Here is a 27,025-nt window from a genome sequence, read left to right as displayed (position 1 = left end):
TATTCTATGGAAATGGCTTTTAGGGTATGTTTGCATTTAAAATTAATCACAGAATGGTTTGGTTTGAAAGAGACTTTAAAGATTATCTCATTCTAACCCCCTGCCATGGGCAAGGACACCTTCCTCTACCCCAGGTTGCTCAGAGCCCAGTCCAACCTGACCTTGAACACTTCCAGAGATGGGGCAGCCACAGCTTCCCTGGAAACCTGTGCCTCAGCACCCTCACAGTAAAGGACTTTTTCCCTTGCAGATCCCACCCACAAAGCTCTGAAACTACTAGTTTAAGGCAGAAACCGTATTTTGGCTTGAATTGAAAAAAAAATCAAAATAGAAGAACAAAAATATAACCATTTTCTTAGCCAATAAAATCGTTGTCAATTTAACAGGTCAAACTCAAGGTTATTGCTATTTGGAATTTCTTGTTAAAACAGAAGGAAAAGAGTGTTACTACTCAGTATCTTTCCCCTTCTTATAGTGAGACCTTTTCTGGCCATTTTTCCCTTTCCAAAATACTTGCCATGTATCACATATACAGTTGATAGAAGAGATTCATATTTATGTTAAAAGTAACAATTTCTTCCAGAGAAAGGAAAAAAACCCAAACAAACCAACACTTCACACAGATACTGTTTCAAGGTATTATTTCTTTCCTACTCTCAAGTTTAACACACATTTTGAAATCTGCAGCTTCAACCTTAAAAACAGAAACCCAGGAGGTGTTTATGTATGACCTTAACAATTGAGTAAAGGAAGTCCTATTAAAAATGGCATAACCATGGGGTGATTGGAAAACAATTATAACACAGGATGCTGCTGGTGCATGAAACAGGAAAAGCACAACCCTGCAGCATTCCCTGCACTCTGGTCACATGTCCCAACCCCTCAAAATACCAGTGCAATACATCAATAGCAAAAAGGAGGCAGAGGGAAGAGAGGGAAGACAGAAAAATCACTGCAAAGGTAAACCTAGCTCTGGCTCACAGAGGAATTTCTGTAGTTATGCCAATCAAGGGAGGATGAGATGCAGCCCAGACCTGGTCAGGTAAAGGGAGGGTGACAGAAAGCTCAGCTTTACTCAGATCACAGCTGCTCATCCTCCTCTGCAACATAAAAGCACAGTTGAGCACAGAGGAATTCACTGTTTCAGCACCACCAGAAGCCTAAAAGACCCAGAAAAACATTAACTTAGGACAAACAATGTTGTCACAGCACTTACAGACATCAGTGAAGAAATCAGCATAGACTATAGACCAAGAATTCACACCAAAGTCTCTCTCTAGGCATTTTTCAATATCAAATTTAAATGCTCTTAAACTTTTTGTTTTTAAAGGCTGCAATTTATGAATCGTTATTTAAATCAGGTAATGTGATAGACTTAAGTGCCTCTTCCTACCACAAGAGCAGTCAGCTTCCTGTCATCTATTTGGTGGACAATGTCAAAGATCTCTAGACTATAAATATTGACTATTTCTGCAAGTAATGTTGAAACACAGGTATAAAACCAATACTATTAATTTTGATACATAACACAAATACTTAAAATCTCATATTTTGATACTGCTCAGCACCAAGGCTTTGTATATCCAGTATATCCTCAATAATAATGCCTCCCACATTAACAAAAAATCCTTGCTTTTATAGCATTACGGCAACCTCTTGCTGGGCATGTCTCCCTTTTTCCTCAGCTGGGATGGTGGGCAGACACAAATCAAGCTACAAAACTGGGAAAGGATGGGAAAAAAAAGGAGAAATCTACCTTTACCAGCTGACAGCTTTCATGTAATAGGAGAGTAAGTTGCACAGCAACATTCATGCTTCATTTCTCAGATACTTTTGTGGCAGGAATAGGAAAGGAAAGACAAAAGCTAAAGCACAATCATCTCAGATCAATGCACTGGACTGCTTCCAATCTTTCCATTCTTTATTACATAAAGCAGGGGAGACAAAACTGATTTGCCTTCCAAGGAACTGTACTGCAGGCTGTAAGAATAAGAGCTGGATTTTCAGGTAGGAGTTTATTTTTTTTTTAAAAACTATGAATTATTTTTTATGCATACAATGTGCGTTTAGTGAAGTATTTCAGTCCAGATAGAAGCTATTATTGCTTCAGGTTAGACAGAAAATCAAATATCAAGAAGAAATACAACAATACCCTTGCCAGAGTCTCTTGAACATCATGTTCCCACTCTTGAATTTAAGTCACAAGCATCCCAGTGAGGAGAAAGAACAGCTAAGTAATATGAAGGATTGAAGAAGTGAATTTCTAAATGGAAAGAGCTTAAAGCTTGGTGATGATATGAAAATGTTACAAGAAAAACAAACCCAACCCCCACAGTGTTTGAAAGTTATGGAACATTTAGAAAAGGGACATGTACTGCAGCAAGGAAAAATATATTACCAAGAAAAAACTTCCTGACAGGAAGGTAAATTAAACTAAAAGTATTATCCCAAATGTCTCACAGCAACTTGAATGGATTTTTGCATCTAATCTGAAAAAACCCATGAGGGAATACTTTAAGATCTGCCTAATTCAGAAGCCTAACAAGAAGCAAGCCATGAAACTGGATATTCAGCATGACCAAACAAGGAGCAATCAGGAGATAAAATACACTACTTTTATATCTATTTTGAAATTTCTGATGTCATTCTACCTCCCTTCCCCCTGCAGTATGAACAAGCATCAATATACCTGTTCATAACAATAAAATACAGGGAAAGAATCTGCTGGGCACTCTGGCAGAGCTAAAGCCAAGCTGACAGTAAAAACTGAACATGCTGTTTGTTTTACTGCCAATATTTATTCAATTAACTTCTGTCCTTTACACCCAGGTACCAAGGACATGGATCCCATTTGGGATGTACCCCAGTCACCTTTCAAAACCTGCAATATCTTTGTAATGAAAATTTTTTAACTTTCACTAATGTTCAACACAGGGATGGCCACTAGGAAGAACAGCTGAGAACAGAAAAGAGGGAGATTGTCACAGGCAGAAACAAAACACGAACTTTTCTTCGAGAAAGACTCAGAAGTTGCCAAAATCCAGTGACAGGCAAATCTTAGTGGGAGATGCTGGAGCTTTGGCACTTCAGAAATTCAGTCACACACATATGGAATCAACTTCCATGTGAGAAGTTGGTCAGGCAGTTTTAAATTACTTACTTGCCCTTTATCTCATTACTTCCATCTCTAGAGTGTTAGTCTGATGTGCAATTTCGAGCAACTGACATTAAGAAGTAATTAATTACCCCAGAATGAAGTTTTTCTTTAATTTTTCAAGAATTCAAATTCTATCACTGGCTGTCAGCAAAATTTCACTGAGGCATCAATCAGTACTTGAAGTCTGAGTGAATGGAGACCCTGCAAGAGAAACTGCTCCACTGCAGACGGGACCCCAACTCAGGTCAGGAGATCTCTGAAAGCTTGGATTTTTAAAGTTCTGGTTTTTCCTCTGAGAGGCTCCAGCTTCTTTGAATCCCTGTCTGTCCTTGAGAAAGCAGGAAAGCAGCAAGAAGGAAGGAAGGGACTGTAAGTTGCCATTCCTGCAGTCTTCTCTTGTCCAAGACTTCTTTTATAAAGGGTAAATGAATTTATAGCTATGACTATCTTGCAGAACAAAAGCTCTATCTTAACCAGGTATTAAAAGTTAGGAAGAAATTGTTAGGAATTTTACATGTTTTCTTGGATTATTCCCAGAATTTGCCCTACGTACCCTATGTAGTCTCAGCATATATTTTGTAATATTTACATTATTAACCACTTGCCATTTATGACTGAAAGTGACCTACATTTTGCATAAGTTAAAACCTGTATAATACTGAATTAATTTAATATAATGTACAAAAATTTGACATAAATATGACAGAGGTTGCATGAGGTGAGAATGCATTTACAGTGGCTGTAAGAACTACATATATAGTTCCACAGAGCATTTTTTGACACTGAAATATAACAGGACTCATATCTTACCTGTACCTATATATGTTTGCATTAAATCCATGTATATTAATACTGTGCTTGTGTCATTATAATTTCCTGGGTATCAGGGACATTATCTTCATAATATGCTAATAGAAAAAGCATAATACAGAAAATAGTGTACAATATCTTAGTTGTACACTAAAGGAGGACACATAAATCCTGGCCTAATATGGAATGCAGAGAAAGAGAAATTATAGAGCACGAGATGTGACAACATTGCTGTTCACAAATGACCAATATTACTTAGAGTAGAACATTATTTATGTCAAATACCATCAGTTTTCTTAAGACATCTGGCTACCCAAAGGAGAATACAGCACATAACAAATCACTGAAAACAAGATGTATTAAAAAATGTCTATCTTAGCAACTAAAGATTAGAGATTTCCAGATTTACCTGTATCAAGTTCTCAAATATTCAGCAGTATTTAGCTTTGTAGGACTGAGAGACTGCCCTAGTACAGCATTCCATTACTGCACTAGCAATTAGCTTGCATTTTAACAATTATCCTTGGGAACAGTAGATTTAAGTATCACTGTGAGCTCAGCATTATGAAGGTATATTTATAAGGCTTAATGCAGTGAAAAGCCAGAGGACAGCAGCAGCATTTAGGAAAAACTACAGCACAAGGAATACAGAAGCCAGTGACAATATGGTGTACAATTAATATTTATCATTAGAAATGACCTCACAAAAGCAACAGTATTGATGATAAGTCCCAGTTGCAAATCACTGATTTAAAAATAGGCACAGTACAATATAAGTTATAGAATTATTTCAGTTTACATAAATTAGAATGACTGCTTAAATGCAAGTGTGCCTCTTGGGTATTTACAGTTTCCAGCTCTATAGAAAGCAATTATTTAGTCACTGCATTTTAGAGGAAAAACAAAAGGACTAATAAATGTTAGCTGCAAAATATTTTCATCACCCTTCCCTAGGATTTTAACACTCAGAAAAGGGAAGTTCTCTATTCAATATTAGCACAGTATTTTGTCCTACTGCTGCAGACAAAATCATTTAAGGAGTACATAGCAATTATATAGAGCCTTACCCTTTCTACCGGTGAGCCATAGCATGCAATGACGAAACATAGCAGTGGCAGATGGCATTGGTGCTAGGAAATGTGAATAAAAGGATAATAGCAGAGAAATGGTGACTGGCAGACAAGACACAGAAATGTAGATGAAATGAATGCAAGCTGGTAAATCTTGAAGCAAAGCTCCACCGTTAAGCCAAACGTTGCCTCTAGTCTCCTCATAATTGAGCATTAAGTTCTATTTGGATACAAATTGCAACCTTCAGACCAGTCTTGATTCTCTTCATAAAGAAATGCATCACTGTATCTTGATAACGAAGATCAGAAACCCATAATCAGAAGCACATTACTTTCTCCCCTTGAGTGATTTATTCTTTACATTATTCATCTCCAAATCCTGCCAGAGCTACAGTCTCTTTCTAGCACATATGTAGCCACTGCAGATGTAAATCCCTGCCTAACCTGCAGCACCCCTGGATCCAGAATGTTCTCAGTGTGCTCATTCATGCTGTTCTGTTGCCAAACATTTAAAATCATCCATCAAATACAAGTGGAATCTATTATAAGAAAAAACAATCTCTTCTTTCAGCTCACCCTGAAAATGGAAGGTTTTCTGATCAACAGTTATTGTGAAGGTGCTGTCGTCCTCATCGTCTATACCAATCACAGCTCCCTGTGAAACAAAGAACAAAATCCTGATAAGGCAAGCAGTGACATCAGCAGCAGACACTCTATCACTACACCACTGGAATTTAAAAAGCTTTGACAAATTAGAAGCAAACTGAATGCAGTAAAGAGCAGAAGGATTCTCTGCTCAGTCATAGGATGCAGTCAGTTCTTTAAAACAATATATTTTTAGCTGCAGAAAAAAAACAGTGAATGTTTGTAAAGCTATTATCAGGATAATAATATGCATCTTTTATTTTTGTAACGGTGGCTTTATGCTGCGGCAGCTCCCTGCTACGTTCCAACTTACATTTTAAAGAGTGAGAAGCAATATTTTATATATATTTTCCGTGTATAAAAATAATAATTCTTAAGTACTCTGCAAAAAGAAGCTCTTGACCTGATTTTATCTACCAGCCTGTAATAAAAAATAAATCATTCTAGCAGAATGAATTTGGCCCATCATGTCATGTCACTGGTACACTGCATGATCTAATTTTCAGTCCCTAAGTAAATATTAACAGTAAGTAATCAGGATATATGGGAAGCAACTAGCTTTGTCTTCTAATTCTTCACTAATTATTACAAGAAAATGCAAATAAATTAAAGACCATCTGTGCTTAGCTATTTACAAATCTATCCACATTTTCATTCCTGCCCCCTCCAATACTTAAATAACAATTTCACCCAGGAGAAGACACAAAAAAAAGGACAATTCCAAGTCTCTGCCAGCTCCAATAAATTGTAATATTTAGCTCAAAAATCACCAGCGGATTGACTCAGTTTCTTTTCTCCTTCTCCAAGGAGACACAGCACCAGGATCTGTTGCATCTTCCCCATCCCACAAAACAGACAGACATCCCTGGAAGATGCACATATTTATTTAGAGGGTAAATTCTGCCTTTACTCTCGGAGTACACAAAGAGTAACAGCACTAGGAGGAGCCCTGAGTCAATTCCAGCCAGGGCTTCCTTCTCTCAGCCAGGCACTCCCAGCAGCTGCAGGGCTGGGGGCCAGGGTTACTCCAGGCTGGCCAAAACCTAAGGATGGTTTGGGTCCAGACCTGGGGGCAGAGGGAGCTGAGGCACTGTTACCCACACAGGTTCCTCTCAGCCCCTGCATGGGATTTGTGGGACCAGGTCATGCAGGGCTGGGACCAGCCCAGCCCCAGGTAAGAACAGCACCAACCATCTGTAATCCAAGGCAGCGTGGCAGGAAAGGATAGCTCAAAGCTGGCTTTTTATTTCCCTCCACTGATAAAATGTGCCACTTAACTTCTCCAAGAGTATCTTCCTCATAGGCTTTCCATAGACAGCTCTGTGACCACTATAAAAGAGGCACCTAAAAAGTATATCCAAGCCAGTGCAATTGTGAACACTTTTAGTGCCAGGACACAACCACCAGATTTCTTTTAAACATACCAGTAGATAAATATCTGGCACTTTAAGTACATATTTTGCTATGCAGTAAATCAGAAGTTCACTGCAAGTTGTACAATATCCTTCTCCTCAGAAGCTGCACCACAGTCAGTGTGGTTGGAAAGGAGCTCCAAGATTATCCAGCCCAATGTTCAACCCAGTGCCACCATGTCCAACACTGAATTACCACTGCAAGTGCCACGTCCACACATCTTTTGAACACTTCCAAGGACAGTGACTCCACCACTTCCCTGGGAAGCCTGTTCCAGTGGCTGACCAATCTTTCAGTGAAGAAATTTCCCCTAATATCCAATCCAAACCTCCCCTGGTGCAACTTGAGGCCATTTCCTCTCATCCTGTCTCTTGTTACCTGGGAGAAGAGACTGGCCCTCATGTCACCATGACCAAGATACTCTCCCCAGAGGATACAGGTAAAACTCACATAAACACAGACTGAGACAGCTGAGTGCTGCCCCATCCCAAGTGTGGGAGCAGGGAGAGCTCCCCTGGGCCTGTGAACTCAGCACAAACATACTGTCACTGCAACACTGGGGCAAAGGCTCTGAGCCAGAAGCACAGCAAATGCTTCCTCTGTCATGCAGATAATACATATGAACAAGTAAAATTAAAAATAAGAGTTTTTATTTGTTTATGGATATTCCAGTTTATGGATATTCCAGAAAACTTTAGCAGGACATAAGCATAGTGCAGATGACACAGAATGCTTTATGACTACACTTTCCTAAGTACACTAAGACAATCAGCAAAAGAATCTGAAGATGAAATTTCAGGCCTATGAAATGTGTATCATGAGCAAAAAGGTGAGGAACAAGCTTTTCATAATCCATTCAAGAGAAATTGAAATATCTTAGCCAAATTGCTTAAGTTACATGTTTGTTTATGTTCACACCTACAGTTACAAATCAACAATTACCCTAAACAGAAAACCTCTTTGATAGAATTTCAGACTGCAAAAGCCCATCTGTTCATCTATCAGTATCACTGTCATCTGCCAGGGAAGCTGCTTTACAAAAGCAGAAAAAGGAAGATTCCTTCCTTCCTCACAAAAAAAAACCCGAAAAACAAACCCAAACAAACAAATCACATGTATTCAGAGAAAGGCTGGGGGAGTCCATCAGTTTTTAGAAAACTCCAAAGAACAATTTGTGGTGGAAGAGTGACAGATGGGAGAAGAGAAAGTGGCTGTTTTATGTTAAATACATATAAAGATGGACCAGGCAATATTGAACAGATTGTTCATTTTTATTATTTCCTAAACTGGCAGGCTGAGGCCATCCTCCACAGTGACAGGCTCACAGCACAATTAAAGCAGGCATGGCTTTTTGGACTGAATTTTTCTGCACAATGAAAAAACCTCCCTCATGAATCTTTGGGAATGTCTTGTTCTAGACAGTGGTTTGTGTGTACATTTCCCTTAAAGAAATTCGGAATTATATCAATACATCAAGCAAGGCAAAGTGCAAAGAAGTCATCTGGAATCCAAGTTAATGGGGATTCTCTGAGTCTCAGAAGGCTAGAGGTACCCACAGAAAGACTAGAAAGGCCTAACAACAGAAGGAAGAGTAACTGGAAAATGCAGTTTTCCTTCAACACTCATCACACTGTTTGTAAGACCACAGATCCCCTTCTCTAGACTTCTCTTCCTTCAACTTTCAAAATGCTCCCATTCATACCCGTCATTCTCACTCCTCACTTGTTCCAGCTGCTGCATGCTAGAACCAGAAATTCTATGAGAAATGGGAAAAAATATAGGACTTGTGCAAGAAGAAATAGCTTTGGTACGAGCATGACCACGAGGTAGGAACTGGGCACATGCAAAGACATCACAGCAGTCTCCCCTTCCTTTAGTACTTCCATTTCCAGCTACAGCAGCAGCAGTCAAGGTCAAATGTCCCACACCAGAGTGCCTCACACAGGTAATGCTCAGCTTTCCCACTCTGCACCTTCTCCCTCTCTTTCCCCAATTTGCACACCTCCCTCCAACTATATTTCAAAAACTTTGCCAGCAGTGTTCACCCTTCCCTTTCCAGTTCTCCTTTCACTAAGCTCAAGCCTAGGCCTAAGGAGTGTCCAAACTGGCAGAATGGAGGACACTGTAACAGAAGAAAACCAAACCAGGACAGAAGGAAGCAGTTTCACAATGACTTCTGCAGGTACAGAACAACATAGACACATATATATCTGTGTATATACACATGACCTCCCCAACAGAGAAATGAGAACTGCAAAGAGCAAATTTTTCACAGCATCCTACTACTAACCCATCTTACTCTGCCACAGAATGCCTTCTAATATACCATATAAAATGTATAATATTTTTATACCATATATAAATTATAGAATGTAAATAGTCCAGCGTGTCACTTGACCTCTAACGTTTTCTTTCTTTAAATACTTTCACTATTTCAGCATTTTGCAGAGTCAGGAATAGAGCCCAAACCTCAAAAGTCTCCTTGCAGTTCTCTCCATTAGGACATATTATACACAGTAAGTCATTTAGTTCTGAATAAAACAACACTTACCCTGAGTCTAACACACCCTCGGCGTGAGCCTCTCATCATTTTGTCTTTTGACTGAAACAGAAAAAAAACAGACCAGTGGGTTAACAAATACCATAAGAAGAAAGTTATTCAAACCAATAGAGAAAGAATAAAGCATTTTTGCACCATGTTTTAGTGACTGACCAAACAAGATGCAATTTCTGTTATAAAATTGGTTTGTTCCCACCACCATGGTATGGAAAATTAATCCTTCAAAAGAATACAATATCCCACTTCAAAAAGTTTCCTAAGTAACTTCAAGAAATACTTAAGAAATGCAGTCCACGCCTTTCTATAAAGTAAAAGGAAAGGAAGAAGAAAGGAGTTGAGAAATATTAAAAATCAGCAGTATGCTGATTCACATCTTCCTCCTTTCTCTCCTATTGTTAGGAAAGTGTCTATGAAACAAAATCTAGCTGTGCAGGCAGAATTGCACAAATGAAATTATACATCTGACAGAAGCTTCCCCTGATCTATACCCATTTTAGGCAGAGACAAAATTCATGTTTAGACTTGTTTGTAAATCTACTTCCTAGCTAATACAGCACACTGTCATTATTTCAGTTTTTGAAGTTAACCTTTGTAGACATTTAACCTCTTGGAACCCAGACCAGAAAACAGAATTTTCATATCCATAACCACAGCTCAAACTTGCACATTAACCTACCTTGCAAAATTACTCAATCTCTTCTTTAACACCTGTTTGAAGCACTGAAAAAAGCTTCAATCTCCTCCCTAAGCAGGGAATTCTAAGCAGTCAACTCAACTAGAAATAGTGATACTTGAGCTTTCAGCTATTCCCATCACTGTCACAGGCAAAGCTGACAGTAACCATTGCAACTGAGCAATTGTGGCAAGCCCAAGTAGCACACACAAACGATTTAAGGTGAAAAAGAAAATAGTTAGGTCATCCTGGATACTTGGTTTTCTGGTAAGGGCTGTTTTTTGACCACCCACACACACACTTCCTGGTTTTTAAATTATAAATTCCTTGCTATTGTAGCCTTATCTGAAAGGTAGTCCTGTCTAATAAAACCCCTTCTCTCTTGCCATCCAAATATTCAAACTACATTCTTTCAAGTCAGGAAAACAACAACTGCCACTGTTGTCTCATGATCAGATTCTCTTGCTGTCATCTTCTGAAACACCCACTTCTTTCAACAGTGTATCAATAATTCCATCAAGACAATATATTGATGTTATTATTACCAGACCTATTTTCACTGAAGCAATTAGACAATAAAATCTTGCTGACATTAATGGGGAAAAAAAAAAGGACAAGAAGTATCAGTCTTAAGAGTGACAAATTCTTCTTTATGTGCCACATGTTTTGGATATAGCTAGGAGGAAAGAATGAAGCAGTCCTAGCAAGTCCTACTCACTAAAGATAACGTACAAGTACAGCACTTGGGGCTTCAAATAATGTCTTAGCTGACCTCTCACTCAATTCAGGCTCCAGTTTATCAGAGCTGTCTTCTGAGTGTTCGAAGCCATCAGTATTAATTTACTTGCTTTTACATCAGCACATATTAGCTGGTCAAAGTGAAATGGAAGTAAAGACCACCAGTGCCTCCATAATGTATTCTACAGACATATAATTTCTTTTTAGACAACAAGTACATAGGGAAGACTTTTTGGAGCATTGTTTTGTTTTGGTCTTTTTTTTTAACTTCAAACCCAAGAGAGGATCTAGTTACAAAGTTTCTCCAACAATTTCCTAGGAGAAATTGTGTATATTTGAGACATAGCTCACTAGAGTACACTTTTACTTTTTATATTCACTGCCTTGAGAGTTCTCCTAAAATGGGAGGACACTTCTGAGAGCTTATCACTCCCTCTGGTGGTTTCTGGAAGGAATATTGGCATAATCTAAGCAGGAAAGAAAATATCTGGACTGAGGCTGCAACAGTGCAGGGACCCGACCAGGTCTGACCCAGATCCCACGGGGCAGGCAAAGCCCTCCCAGCTCCCTGTGCTGGGCACAGGCACAGAACCAGAGCAGACAAAAAGCAGAGGCAGCAGAAGAGATTGGGTTTGGAAGGGTTTAGGTCCCTTTGTGACATGCAGAGAATTTGAGAGCTCCTCCCAGTGCAAGGGAGAGCAGAATCCCAACAACACCCATTTCCACTGACCACCAACTCAGCTGCAAAAGATACAGTAAAAGCCTCCCTATTTCTTGTCCACCACATTTTAATGGAATGGAAATGAAGTTTAAACTCTATAATGTTCTCAGTCTGCAAAAAGAATCACAAGATAAGTAACAGGTCAGAGTGTGGGCCTGTATACCCATAATTTCACCATCTTCTGACAGAGCTTTACTTCGTTAATACCAATTATATGAAAGCACTAAATTGAATTCATCCTACCTAAGTGCAGTAAAGCACCCATCACTCCAGCATCTGAATTCCCTGAGCTCCAGAGCTGGCAGCTGCCATCACACACAGTGCTGGATTCTCTCACTGGCAGACAGCAAACCTCCCACTGCTGCTGCAGGACAGCACTTTAAAACACAATTCAGCTGCCATTTTAGATTTTGTTCCCTCCCCAGCTAAGATTTTATAAAAATACAATTCAAATACTTTTAGCTTCCCCTTATTATTCTTTGTTTGAAATGAGGTTATCCAATATATCCTATTAAAAATAAAGCCACCCCATAACTTCTTTGAGGAATGGTTCCATTTCACTGAACAAAAACTCATACAGCAGAAAGACATCTCTAAGTGGCTAATAAAAAACCCCCACATTTTACTTTCCTTTTATATTTAAAATTTTAATATGCAGCTATCTTTTTCAGTGCTCAGTTTATAACCAGACAAAATTACATTTTCCATAAGCTTTCAATACACACTGTACTGATTGTGAGGATAAAGGACTTGAACAGGTTATAAGCAGACAGCAATATGAGATAAATTTCAGCTGAAACTCAAATGAAAACTTGTAAAAATGAAGAAAGCTATAGAGTATTACTTCAGGGGGAATTTAGGTATCTCCCAAAAAGATGTGGCCTTTATTGGTTTCTCTTTTACATCCATACTGTGAAGTTGATCACATACAGAACTGATCTAACATAAGGCATTTCAGGTAACCTACACCTACAACTTCTTAAGAGAAATGAAAATAATGACTGGGCCTATTTAAAGAAACCAAAACAAAATTAGAATCCTAACCCAAGCTCCAAAGACCCCCAGCCCTCCTTCATCTTTCGAAGTACTACTGTTTCATTTGAGTTGTAGCTGTTGCGTGCAAAGTTTAAGTTTTCAAATAAAACCCAGCTGCTCTTCGCTTCCAAAAGTTCTCAGGCGTGAGTTCTGCTTGCACAGAAGGGCAGAACTTGAAGAGGTGCATTTCTGACTCACTCAGTGCTGTCATGGAAATCCCTAACAAGCACACAGATGAGCAAAACCACTTGGGACATTTATTTCCTGTTAAGGATGAAGAACCTGGAACAAGCTGTATCTATAAACAGTAATCTTTGCAATTTATCTACATCTACCAAAGAAGCTTAAATTTGGATGACTTTCCATAACAGTAATTTTTTCTCATCAAATCCTAAGGCAAAGCTCATTTTTTAAGCAGAAACAGACCTCAACAATTTAAAGACTTTACAGGCTGCTCCCAGCCCCACCATTCCTCCAGTCCCCTTTGAAAATTCAATTTAGTGTTGTATGACAACCAACAATATTTTATATCCTGTGACCATAAATTCGGAATTATTTTTATTATTACAAGTTCACTTACAGTTTTGTCAAAAAGCAAATTGCATTCAACTCCCCCTTCCTCCTTGACCATTTCTTTGTCTTCATGTTCTCTTCCCAGCATAATGTCAACACACACGTTTCTACACTGACATGCACAAAACAAACAGCAGAACAAATTCAGCTGAAAAAATAAACCAGCACAAAGCTAGTTTTCATCTGGAATCCAGCTCATGGAACAACTTTACAGCTCCGGCACCAGCAGAAGGCAGGAATGAGCCAGTTCAAGACTCATCTGCTAAATATTTCAGTGAAGCCAACAACACACTGAAAACCCACAATGCTTCAGTAATTTACATATAGAAGTTATTCCCTTAAGAGAAAACACTTGAAATATGAGCAGAGTCACAAATCCAAGAATACTGTGGGGAAAAAAAAAATAATTTGTCAATCCATTGGTCAAACTGATCCAAAATGGCAAAAATGGCACACTGTCATTTAATTCATATTTCACTTAAAAAAAAAAAGTGGCCATTTACTGATATCAATCACTTATTTAAGCAAAACCATTTGAAAACAATATTTGGATGACAAGCCCAGATCATACTCTGTAAATTACAGAATTCATAAGTAACCTTACACAAAATTAATTATAAGAAAATTTGAGGATGAATATTTAAAATCTGAATGAGAAAAAAGATCCTGGACTACAGAAGTGGGAAAAAAAGCCAACAATTTAACAAGTTGGATAGAAGGTGTTTGTTAAACACTTTGTAAATGCACATGAGAAGATTCACATTCACACATGCAAGTAGCACTACTATTGCTCACTGCAATACAAGTACAGAGCAGGGAACACACAAATGAAAACATAAATAAATGTGACCATTACATTTTTTTTCTTTTTTTTCCAGCCTCTGACTTGATGTAAAATCTTTTTACTTGCTCCTTTGAAGTTTTAATCATTCCAGAAATGGAATTTCATTAAAATAATTTGCTCCTGGTGTATGTATCCAAAACATACTTAGGGTAACAGCCATTCACTCCACCAAAAGACAAAGCATAACCTTTTAATTTCCCCCCAGAGTGCAGTGCTATTGCACACTAATTCTGTTTGAATGTTTATTTCACATTAAGGGTGCTTTTCTGCCATCTATTTTAAGTAACTACCAAGGAGGGTTGAGTACAGGAGTGCACGGACACGCCTATGAAGAAGTTTGTGGCTCAGGCTCTAATGGAAAGTTCAGCTGCATCAGGAGTTATGTGCCTGTAGTTTTCCACAGCTCCCCAGCCAAAGGTTAACAGGCTGTGGGATCTGCTGGACAAAGTGTCTCCTGCCTGCAGAACTTACTGGATTGCAATGGGCTGAGCAGCCTGGAGAGACGATGAGCAGGCACAGGCTGATCAGGTACCTGTAATCCCTGGTACCAACAAAACTGCTTCCAGATCCTGTGTCCAGACTGCCGGGCTGGAACCATCCCAGCCCATCCCAGCTGTGCATTACTCCTGGGAGGGGCTCAAACAGCAGCCCAGCCACACTCACCCAGGCAGAGTGAGGCAACTCCACTGCTCCAGCCTGAAACTGGTGCAGAGGGAGCCCTGTGCACCTGATCACACAGCTCCTTCCCAACACTGTGCAGAGCACAACAGGCCATCGCCCCATTTAAATAAAATCCCCAACCTGCCAACGTTTCAAATCAATGCTGTTCATGAGCCTCATAAACTACACCAACACTAAAGCTGAAGCAAACAGTGCCCTACCACCTTCTCAGGGGTAGGATTGGTTCTTGAGAGATGTGTGATCCGCTGGGACTGGGTCTGAGTTATCCTTCAAACGCTGCTCCTGCTGAGCCTGCTGCCCTGGGAGCAGCCCTGCCAGCACACAGGGAGAGGAGGGTGTGCCCAAGGACTGGATCTTTTGGCAGGCAGGTCTCAGCAGGACACAGCTTTAGGTAAGAGAATGAATTCAGATGTCTGGAGAATGGCCCAGCAAGCACTTCAGAGACATACGTGCAGACAGAGCTCATGGATGGGAAGAGCATTCTGAAGGAATTCTGAAGGAATTCACTGCAGCCACTTGTCAGTGGTAAAGCTACATAAAGCAGAGAACATGATTTTACTCCTTGAGCCCAACTTGAACTTTTTAGGATAGATAGCTAAAGAAAGATTTTTAAATTTTTGAACTAAAAGTTGTTATACTAACAGAGAATATAATAAATTATACAAAATTAAAGTATAATGTACATGTAGAGGTACCCAGTCATAGGAAAAAAATTAAATAATATAATTCTATTAAACAGCTGAAGACCACAGGATGAAAGTCAGTGCAATATCCAGAATTATAATTATACTCACTAGTCATCAGTAAATGTTTCTATTTCTGTAGCTGAGCATTAAATGACTTTGCACCTTGGACTGCTACTTAGACCACACTGACTAATTCATCTCTGTCAGCAGCTGACATTTGAAGAGCCACTAAACAGCAACTATAAAAGCACTTCCATTTCTCCATCCACATCCCAGCTGAGAGATTTTGAACCCACATGAACAAAAGTGAGAACCTGTGACAGTTCTGTGGCAAGAGCCTTACCCCTGCATCTGGGGAGAGAAGCTCTCTCCCAGTATGATGGAAATCCAGATTTAGGGAAAAAAGTTTCATATGCAATGCTTCTGTATGAACAAAGCTTCGCAGACAATGTGATATGCCAAGTTATTTGCTGTGCATCTATTACAAGTTACTGCAGGTTTAATTTGTATGTGTTTTATTCAGCCTGATACACTAATTGCTCCATGAGAAGAAAACTTTGGGGCATGGATGCATTTCACCCAGCGAGCCTTCAGATTTCAGGGTGCATCCTTGAAAAAAATTAATTCGTGCCATTAAAATACTTGTAAGTGATGTAAAAATATGAACAAGGAAGGCGAACAAGCCAGTAAGGCAGGATCTGTCAGGGGTTATGCAAAAAAAAAAAAAAAAAAAAAAAAAAAAAGTTAAGGAAAGCATCACTGTTCCTTAACACACCGCAGTAAAAAGTTCGTGCTGGGAAGCGGGAAGTCCTGAACGAAAACGGGAAAGTCGATCCTGCTCTGGGAAGCACCTGCCGGGCAGCAGCGAGCCCGCCAAGCGCGGCCGTAACGCACCGCGAGCGGCGGGAACGAAGCGCGGGGCGCGCACGGCCCCGGGAGGGCGGCACCGCCCGCGGGCTGGGCTGAGCCCCCAGATCGGGGCCAGCGCGAGTTCCCGCTGCACAGGGCGGGGAGCGCCGGGGCAGCGGGACCCGGCAGCGCTCGGCCAGCACGGAGCAGGGCTCCGGGACAGGGTGGGGCACGGGCCGGCCGCGGAGGGTGCGCAGCCCCGGAGCCGCCGGGAGAGCCCGGGCGGGTCCCGCGGCCGCTCCCGCCGGCGGCGCCGCCCGCCGCCAACAACAACAGCGCCGCTCGCCCCCGCCACTCCATCTCCCCGCAGCGCCGCCCCATTGGCTGCTCCCGCCGCCTCCTCCTCCCCCATTGGCCGCTCCCGCCGCCTCCTCTTTCCCCATTGGCCGCCCGGGCGCCCGCACGCCCCGAGTCCCCTCCCCGCCCCCACCCTGCGCCTGAGCCGGTCCCCGGCGCCTCCTCGCCCGCCCGGCCCGCCCGCCGCCCCTCACCGTGTAGTAGGAGAGCAGCCCCGCGTTGTAGTCCAGCACGAACCAGCGGTACTGCCAGCCCTTCATCACATTGGTCCATTTGCTCAGCGGGCCCTCCATGATAGACGCCATCTTAGCACCGGACCGGCACCGCCGCGCACGCCGCGCGTTCGGTGAGGGGAGCGGAGCGGGGGAGAGACTCGGCGGCCGCCGGGCGGGGAGGGGCGGGGCACGCAGCGACGGGGAGGGGCCACGGGGCTACTCTGCCCCGGGGGCGGTGTTTGCGCGCGCAGCGGGGAGGGGCCATGAGGGGAGCGGAGCCGAGCCCAGCCCGGCGGGGGCGGCCCCGGTGTCCCGAGGGATGGAGTTCGGGGTACGGGCATTGAGGGCGCTGCCTGAGGGATTCCATCCCCGCGGCTTCTCCTCGCGGCCCCGGGGCAGGCAGAGGGCGAGGCGCGAGGCCGGGCTGTGAGGCGGTGCCGTGAGGGCACGGCGCGCTGGCCCTGCGGAGTGTGAGGGCGGCAGGGCGTCGTCGTGTCCCCTAAAGCGCTTCGGAACCTTTTAGTTCCTGTCTAAAACACTTGGTACCGCTTGGAAGCTTTGAGCATCTCTCGCTGGTGTACTTGTCCCTCTGCCTCTCGGCTTTTTTGCGTGTCCGAAGTGCCTTAAGCCGAAACCAAAGTGGGTTTAACAATGGAGTCCGAGGGGGCTTCTCTTCAAAGCGCTCCACGTCCACAGTGTCTAAAACCCATTAATGACTCGAGATGACCTTTAAAAGTTAAGGCTTCAATGTGACACAGCTTTCCTGTGCACTGATCCAAGAATGTGGAATGAATTCCCCAGGAGCTACGGACAATTGCAAATCTGTTGTTCAGAACAAGGCATGGTTTTGGCACTGATCTCCTCTGACATAAGTACAGAACTTGAGCTGTGCTTTAACATGAAAACTTCCAAGGACCCATAGGGATGCTCATGTTCCTTCCTAGGGATCAACAATAAAGCAGCAGAAGTAGTGTTTTTACCATGAGGTTTGTGTTTATCATGCAGTCTGGCATGTTCTTTATAACATTTTCTCCTTTTCCCCTTTATAGCCCTTTTTTATTCTTTTACTATTTAAATGCCTTTACAGTCACGCTGAAGTAGGTTTAGTGCAACTTTATACTAAGTTAGACAAAATTTAATAGAAAATCAGCCCTTTAGTGAAAAATAATCACGCTGGTTTGTCACCAGTGGGAATTTGGAGCATTGATACTCCTTGGAGTCACCTGGTGGTGTGTTTATGCATAGGGTTATCAGTTTAAGGTACCTAATGCACAATCTGATTTTGAAATCCGGCTTGTTAATTTAGATAACATTTTTTTCAAGCTGCATATGACCTTAGTAGTCTGGTTTTGTTCTTTATTTTCACTGACTAAACAAAGCGGGGCTGCCTAGAGATTATACCCAAGCAAGCAAAACAAAAAACATCAGATGGTGCCAGAACATTACGAGTGCTGCCAGTTAAAGCTGTAGCTGGACTGGAGCTTTATTATCTCAGATCACTCCTTTGGCTCTATTATGCAACAGAAGTTGAAACAATGCAAAGAACTCATGGTAAAAAAAAACCCTCCCGGCTTAACCCTGAAAAACCTGTGTGTGGGCAGAACATCTACAATAGGAAATTCTCCACAGAAGAGCTTTTTATTTACCTTGGTTTGCCAGAGGCTGAGTTTCCTGAACTTCAGTTTACACTGCATATCTTAGTAGTTCTTTGTTCTCTTTGACTCTTTTTTGGGGGGAAATGTGACAAAGGCTTGTATCCACAGAAAAAGCATGTATTTTAGATACCTCGTTTTAGCTAAAAGTTTAGAGTAGGAAAATTTGTGTTAACGGGTATAAAAGGGGGAATTCAGCTCAAGGTTTCTTTTAGAAATGTAGTGTGGATAGTCTCCTAAAGTAATTTGTCAGAGATCAGAGAATAATTGTTTTTCAGAAAGCCACACACAAACTGAAATAAATACGTTTGAAATGACAGTCTTTGAGCATCCAGGGTGTATCATACAAGTTTATGCACTTTCATGCCAGGATGTTCTGTGCCTGTCAGATAACTCCCCTATATTGAACATGGATCATGAGGGCACTACTGAAGGATTTAGGATGAACTACTTAGATCCTTCTGATTAAGATTCTTGGGGCCTATTAGAATTCTTTTGAAAAAACCAATGCAAACATTTTAGTTCATTTAAACAAATCAATAAACTGAAATCGGCAATGTGCCGTAATCTTCTTAATAGAATTTGGTTTGCTTTAACATGTTCTGTCTGAATTCCATCTGGATCAGTTACAAAGAGCTGTTATTTTCTGTAATTATAGACAGTTTTATTGTGATGTTCTCCATATTTTACACACCTTAATTCAGACTGGAGTGTCACCCTCTGTAACATTTAGTACTTTCTGTCACCTGAGAGAATAACATGCTACACAGGTAACAGAACTGGGCTGAAGGCAGCAGCTGTTGCCTTGTGCTGCCTTTGTTTCCTGCACTGCTCCATCAGCTGAAAGTCTTGTCCAGCACCATTCTCTTGCCTCACAGAGGTCTCAGTTCCATTTTCCTGCCACTGGCCCAGCCACACACACATTTCCTGACCATGAAGTGGCCTCCAGGGTACTCAGACTGTCCCAGCAGGAATGTAGGGGGAAACCTCAGATATGTCCAGTCCTTCCTGTCTTTTCCAGGACATCCCAATTTGCACTCTACTTTTAAAAATTCCTTCTATGTTATTTTTCTTTGTCCAAGCTTGTCCAGTAAATTACATTTTTGCCCATTGCAGTTTAAATCTTCATGGTTTCTAGCCAAAAGGAAGAAACTGCTGGTCAGAGTAAATACCAGTGAAGCATCAGGGTAGACAATGGAAGCAAGAGAACACTGGAAATCTGATTCTTTATGAAGAAAATGCTCTTCTGTTGTAATTTTTCTGAAGTTATGGCTGAACTCAGAAGAACCTCAGTGATGAAGTTGTGGCTTGTGGGTTTCCTTCAGGGTGTCTGGGAGTGTGACTGGCAGCAGTGAAAGTGGCTTTTGGTTCTCCCAACAGCTGCAATTGCTTGGGGTTCTGAGGAACATAAGGAAGGCATTTGAGAAGAGAACAAATAACATTCTGTTTCAGTTTCTTTTCCAACTTCAGAAATCTGCTGGTACTTTAATTTTGTATTGCCTGTCCTGTAAGTTCATTGTGTCAATTACTGATAACGTAATCATCCTAATTAACAATTTATGTTTTAGCCTGATAGTGGATGATTCTTTTTTCGCTTGTTGATAGCAAATAATGTCTTTTATTTGTACCTTCAGGGAAACATTCCCTCCATTTTATTTTTTACGGGTAACATGCAGTAATAAACTACAATCAAGTAGAAGATGGAGCATTCTGTGCCATCCTCAGTCTCCAGCTACTGTCCTTTACAGGTATTTTCTAGTCCTTCTATATTCATCCCAACTACACTAAGAATAGGAGCACTATCAGAGCCTAAACATTTTTTATTTTGTTTCTTCAGAATTATGTTTGGTTTAGGGGATTACAGAGAGGAAGATAGATGGGAGAGAATCACCTTCACCCTACAAGCAGTCATTCTTCAAAGAGGATAATTAAATCAAGTATGACAGTAAGTGCCATTGTAAGTAGATTTTCTGAATAGATTTATTATACTGTCACTGGTTTTAATACAAATGTTTATGAAAAAAATCAACAAGACGGTGGAAGGAGGACAGTAGCTGGTTTCTGAAGTAAACAAATAATTCTCTTGGGCCTTTCTTGCCAATTCCTCTATGATTCTGTGAAATAAAAGCCATTAGCAATACATTTTCCCAATCCTGTTCATTTTAATCTAGTTTTTCTCTGATTTTAATGAATTGTCATAAATTCATTAAATTGGTCAGGGATGAGGAACCTCACTGAGGGTTATGCAGACCTTTCTGAGTCTTCTGAATGACTCCATATTCGCATATTTTGGAAAAATCAAATTATAGCACGTTGTATGGGAATCAAGTCATGAAGTCTCAGAATCCCTGTTCTGTTTTTGCATATTGCTTATGGCTGTGTTTGGTGGAAGTTCACAAGAGAAGGGGTTTTTCTGTTTGAACATTAGGTCTGCCTTCCTGCAGTTTGGAATCTCATCCTTCCATTGTGTGTTTAGAGCTGCACTGGAGAGCACTGGAATATTGGAGCCAGTTCCCCAAAACCCATGGAATATGTTCAGCCAAACTGCAATACCATTTAAGTCAGGGCTGAAGGCTCTGTCTTGCATTTAAGATAGAGATGATGCTGAAACTCAGATTTATTCTGTGTGTAGTTATTTAATCCTCCCTGGTAGTGCTGTTTGTCAGAGGATGATGCAGCAAAGACGCAGCTGACTCACCTCGCTGGCACGGACCCTTGGCAGGACGGGGAGGAGTTTGTCAGATGTTGTTGCAGTGTGTTAAAATCTGGGAGTGGAGGTGCTTAATTAAGCAACTCCAGTGACTCACCTAATGGCCAAATCCTGTTACAAGGTCTACAGAGAAATACATTTTAAGGACATTGTAAATTGGAGTAGCTTTGAAACAGTAACAAAACTTACATTTTTGGTGTGGTTTCTTTAGAGTAAATTCAGGTTTTGCATGACAGTTTGATATAACATTATCTGGGAGTTGCAGGAGTATAGATTGACACTTTAGGACTCAACATTTCTTCAAGATGTACATTTCTGGGCTTGATGAGGGGCTTGGCTGTTAAGAAATGTAATTATCTTCTGCACTCACTTGACTCAGAGGACAAAGAATTCCTCCCATGTATCCTGATCACACTTGAGACCTTCAGTGTTCTGAGAGGACGGAATTAATAGCAGTAAAAATTTAATGGGGAAAGCACCTTCTAACAGATTATGTAACTTAAACATAGTATAAATCTAATACAAAATACTTTTTAAAATTACCTAGCCTTTATACTGAAGAATAGTTATACAGGCTATTTTCCATCTCTACGTTAGCTGAGCTCTGGTAATCTGAAAAACAATCTAGGAAGTAGAAAAATGTTGGAATGAATTTCGGTGAACAAATCATTGTCAGCTTTGTATTATTTTATTATAAATAAAGTTAGAATACCATAATTGACTCTTGAGATAACAGGCCATGGACACTTCTAAAATTCAGGGTGGATAGGGTGCTGGGCCCCCCATATCTTCTAGTGTGTACTTTCACCAAGAAAGAATGGACCATATTATCCTTGAGGATAATATGGTAATTCCAACCTGGTATTGTGTGAGCCTGTGATTCTTTGCTGAGTACAGGAGTTTAGAATTCACAGCGTGCTGAATCCCATTTCATAGTCCTAATGCATTGCTTAGCTGGATAATGTCTCATCATTTGATTTAAACATCTTATCATCCTCTGGGCAGAATGTATTTAAAATTTAATGCAGAAGTCCCTGCTGTTTTCTCAACCGCAAATAAGTGATTCCTACTTTAGCCTCCACAGAGACTTTGAAAAGATACAGAGGAATGCTGCTCAACTGGAATGTTTCCTTCATTGCAGCTGTGGTATGCAGCCCACTGCTACAAAAAGGCAAATAAGTATAATCTCTTTTCCCAAAGCTTTCTCACCATCACCTTTTTTCATAGTGTTTGCCCTGTTAATATGTTCAGGTAAGGTTACTTGCTCTTTGTAGTCAGTTCAGCAAGAGCGCAATACATCCATCATCATCATCTTCTCACAAAATTTAGACTTAGAGTTTGATGTGTAGCAAATTTAGCAAGGGAACAGGTAAGAACTCTATTAGTACTTTAGAGTATTGTCACTATTCATGAGGATTATATGCTGTGTTTATTTTCAGTTAAGGACTGTTTGTTTTTCTTTATACACTGTATTTATTTGTTATTAAGAGATACAACAATATCAAAGGCAGTATTTAAAACTGGTGTTTATACATACAGATAGGTTCCAAAATATATGCATATTTTTAGACTGTTACGGGCAGTGTCCACACTCAGGTGTACAAAGTCATGGTAAAATCTGGAGGGAAAATATCTTTTTCCCTATCTTATTTTCCCCTGGATTTTTTTGTTTGGTTGGTTGGTTTTTGTTTTTGTTTGTTTGTTTGTTTGTTTGGGTTTTTTTGGTTTGGTTTGGTTTGATTTTTTGGGGTTTTTTTTGTTTGGTTTGGTATTTTCTCCAGGTTAATAACAGACATCTGACTGTGGTAATTTTTAGGGTATTAAATAAGTGATGAAAGGAAGGATAAAAGTAAAATCAAGGAGACCTAGAGCTGAGCAATCCATCATAATACACAAGTACAATGCGTGCCTTTATTGCTCATTTAATTGCCATAACTAGATGTATTAAAAGGGTATCTGTTAAAACTAAGTTTCCATTGTGTCAATGTAGAATGAGTTTCTGTCTTCTCTACATTTTATTCTGGAATTTAAGGTAAAATAATTTTTCTTGAGGCCTAGCATCACTCCCAAGGATTTGTGTGTAGGAGGAGTCCATGAACAGTATAAGCCCTCATTTAATACTGCCCTGATTTTGGGATGTCAAAAAGATTTTTCTTTAGGGTTACTGTTTCTTGTGTAAGAATGAGAGACAAAACTAGCAAAGTTTATCCTACCAAAAACTGGAGAAGATTTTTTCTTCTTATCTGAGAATGAAAAAGTCCTTTTTCATGCCTGCTTAAAGGATTTGCTTTCTCCTTGTTCTGATGAAAGCAAAAATGCAGAATTTTTTTTTGATCCTTTGGGTTTCTCTCTCTCTCTCTCTCTCTCCCCCTCTCTCTCTTTCTCTGTATTCTATGAGAAATGAAAAAAAGAAAGGGAAAACTAATTTAGTAGAAGAAAAATAAGTCGTTGGCAGAATACACTCAGATTGCTCCCCAAAAATCATGATGTGCACTTGGACCAGAATTTAGAAAGCAGATGGGTGCTTTGCCACTGTGTCAGCTCTCAGAAGCTGTCAGAAGAATATTCCATTTATGTGTGAACTCTCAGACTCTGGCAGAATGCAGCTCCATCAGATCTCCAGATGAAGTGAGGCTTCAGTTCAGAGCAGCACCTCCAGCAGCTCCATCAGCTTGGTATGAGCAGGAGGAAAACCCAGGTTCAAGGATCAGGGAAAGCCCTTGCTCACCCTGGTGAGGTTTCAGTCTTGGTAGGGTGAAGACAAAAGCCTTGGATATATTATTGGATACATTAGGCTGCTGTCCAAAGTAAAACAGCAACTCACAAGAATTAACTCCAGCTCAGGTGACTTCTGAACTGTAAATCATTGGAAGTTTAGGAAGTCCACCAGAGCAGCCTCACTACATTTTCCACTGCTACCATTTTCCCCAGCTATTGGCTGTTGACACTGCTGGAGACAGGACATTGAGCTGTTTAGGCCTTTCTTCTGAGCCATTACTGCTAATTTTTAGTATTAATATTAATATTATTTTATTAATAATATTTTTTCTTATTTTCATTTAGGGACTTATTTTCACCAAGGGACTCTTTAACTATTATTTCAAGTAGAGTTTTGGCTTGTCATGGGGTTTTTTTTTTCAGTAAAAGAGTGGTATTTCTGTGGGATCTTTAACAATATTGTAGCCTAATTTTTACATATTAGTAGTCAGACCTTACTTTGCCACTTCTCCAACATAAACAGGTTTGCTGATTTTTGCTGAAGCTGAAGTTTCTCAGAACTGTTGAAATACACTCAGATGTCATGGACTGAAACAAAGGAAATCCTACTCAGCTTGTAGGCAGCAGCGCACACAGGGCAGCTCTGTTACTCACTTTGTAAGCCAAGAAAATCCAGGCCTTGTTGCATCTGCTTGCTTCCAAGTTTCAAAAGTTCATTCTGTGAACTTCCCAGTGCCCCAATAAACTATTGCAGCAGTAACTGCAATGTAACTTCTAAGAAAATCCTACAATAACATTAATATTAAAATCTCTAAGTGCTACTGGAGTTAACCAAATTCTCTGGACAACTGACAAAATAGAGAGTTACATAATTTGCTTTCCATTGCCCAAGAGAATTAGTTTTTGAAAATAAGCTTGTAAAGAATGTACTTACAAGGAAGTCTAACGATCAAAAAAGTCTGCAGCGCAGAGTGAAACTTCCATTTGCACAGCATAAGCTGAAGTTGGTAATGTTTAGGACATGGTAGTTTCTTCCCGTGGCCTGTTTACTTCAGGTACACAGAATAATTTGTTCTAATTTACTGGTCAAATGTGCAATATCGTTTGGAGATTAGCAGCCTTGAGCCTTTGGAAATGTTACCAGCAGAGAAAAGCATGAGTTCAGCTGGGTATTTCCACTCCAGGCCAAACAGCCCAAATGTTGTTCACACTTCTGTGTTCCTTTGGTGTTGAGGTAGTTACATGTACATAATCAAGAGCAAAATTTATGACACTGACTTAAGAGATTAAAGCATGTAACTACCCAGTTAAGCTCTGCTATTCATAATACATAAGCAAAAGAGGAGGATCTGAGTGTATCATTAGCATTACACTCTCTGATTTATGTTTCTAGTCTGACAAATACAGGACAGATACAGTTCTTCTCAATACAGCAAAACCAGTAGCAAATGAGCTGTTGTTTTATCTTTCAGATTTTGGCTTACATATATGCCAATTTTAGACAAAAAAAGGTCCTACACAGATCCAGCTGTCACTTCCCTACTGATAACATTAACCCATTTGTCTGTAAAATGTTGCATCTATTTGGGTTCACACTTTTGAATGAGATTTTTTTCTGCTAAATATCGGCAGTGATATCTTACATTTAATTGCTACAGTCCCTGCATTACATTTACTCACTGCACAGAATTTCTAAAACACAGAGACAGCAATTTCCTTTTTCTTGTGGGTAGTGGACCAATTTTACAGCATTTGTCTTGGCTATGGAGTTAACTTACAATTTCTTTGGGTGTTTTAGCTTGAATCTTCTACACCTACAAATCCTTAACTGTAGTACTGTAGTACTTGAAACATTTCAGGGGATAATCAGTGCGGTGTCAGCTGGTGCAGTGTGAAGCATAGGTAATGTTCTGCTGTGTGACTGATCTCAGTGGTGCTTGGCTGACTGAAGTGATGGCTGTCATTTCTGTTCCCAGCAGCCACGTAGACATGTTCTGTACTGTGAGTGCCCAGACTGTGTAATTACTTTTTGGAAATGTTCTTTTTTTTTTCATGTACAGCAGAACTCTGCAGTATGCAATCTGCCATTGTCTGCGGTTTTTGAATGTATTTAATAGTCCTGTGTCAGGATTCCTGATGTTAAGAAATTCAGGCACCTAGATACAGAATCTGGGGAGATGGACAGATTAATAGACTTATATATGTACATAGATATGTGTGTGTGTGTGTGTGTGCCCTCAGGAAAAATTCCAGGTGTCAAAAAATGGCCTTTATGAGAAAATCAAGACATATGGTAGCTTCAAATCAGATTTACTTTACAGTGAAGGCATAACAATGCCTGCAGGAACAATGCCTCCACTTAGGCAAGCTACAGGCAGGGATTCCTGTGGAAAAGCTAGGAAGTATCACAAGCTGGGGAGAGCTCTCTAGTACCATGTATCAGAGTGTTTCAATGGGAAATCAATACACTTCATATTCCATGCAATTTAAATTATTTATTTGTGCTTAAGCGCTGCTAACCAAAACATGAGTTAAAAAGGAATTCTGGTTTCTGAACAGTTCATATTTCCAACCTTTTCTTTGCAACCTTGAAGACCAGAAAGTTCCTGTATTTTGCTCTTTTCTTGTGGGCTTTGTTTTTTAACTTAAGCTCAAATAACCCTGCAATCTCTTCACTCCAGAGCTTGGAGCTTTATTTAAAAAAACCAAACAAGAGATTGGAAAATGCTGGCAGCTGGTAAAAAGTGAATTTGTTTTCTAGATCATGCCATATTTGAAAAGAATAAGTAGACAAACAGAAAATGAGAAAGAATCATCTTCCAAGCAGATAGGCCGTGTTTATTTGAAGTGGGACAAGGAAAACTTTTATCCCACATAACTTTTACTTTTGGGTGGCATTTGAATTGGCCTTGAGTGTT

At 40.4% G+C, this 27,025-nt stretch overlaps 2 protein-coding genes across 7 annotated transcripts in view; one reads left to right on the top strand and one right to left on the bottom strand.

The window, feature by feature from the left end:
• OSBPL9 (oxysterol binding protein like 9) overlaps positions 1-17,139 on the bottom strand; it is a 57,105-nt gene extending 39,966 nt beyond the window's left edge. For all 4 annotated transcript variants that reach the window (XR_005956425.1, XR_005956426.1, XM_041483069.1 and 1 more), the window contains exons 1-3: positions 17,007-17,139; positions 9,647-9,697; positions 5,614-5,692 (exon numbers count right to left, since the gene is read on the bottom strand). Coding sequence is in view for 2 of the 4 variants with exons in the window: in XM_041483069.1 (XP_041339003.1) it covers positions 5,614-5,692; positions 9,647-9,697; positions 17,007-17,117 (241 nt within the window). In the remaining 2 variants the exon portion in view is untranslated. The remainder of the gene's footprint in view (positions 1-5,613; positions 5,693-9,646; positions 9,698-17,006) is intronic.
• The window catches only part of EPS15 (epidermal growth factor receptor pathway substrate 15), a 68,555-nt gene continuing 58,550 nt past the window's right edge, over positions 17,021-27,025 (top strand). For 2 of the 3 annotated variants that reach the window (XM_041483068.1, XM_041483064.1), the window contains exons 1-3: positions 17,021-17,158; positions 20,314-20,427; positions 20,517-20,636. In XM_041483068.1, the coding sequence (XP_041339002.1) occupies positions 20,556-20,636 (81 nt within the window). In that variant the 5' untranslated portion in view covers positions 17,021-17,158; positions 20,314-20,427; positions 20,517-20,555. The remainder of the gene's footprint in view (positions 17,159-20,313; positions 20,428-20,516; positions 20,637-27,025) is intronic. The other variant, XM_041483066.1, reaches the window with a different exon arrangement.

This window comes from Pyrgilauda ruficollis, unplaced genomic scaffold (genome assembly GCF_017590135.1).
Source record: "Pyrgilauda ruficollis isolate IOZ18807 unplaced genomic scaffold, ASM1759013v1 scaffold6, whole genome shotgun sequence".
NCBI classification, from domain to species: domain Eukaryota; kingdom Metazoa; phylum Chordata; class Aves; order Passeriformes; family Passeridae; genus Pyrgilauda; species Pyrgilauda ruficollis.
The sequence above is the reverse complement of the archived record's forward strand: the minus strand, read 5'-3'. Positions and strand labels throughout refer to the sequence as shown.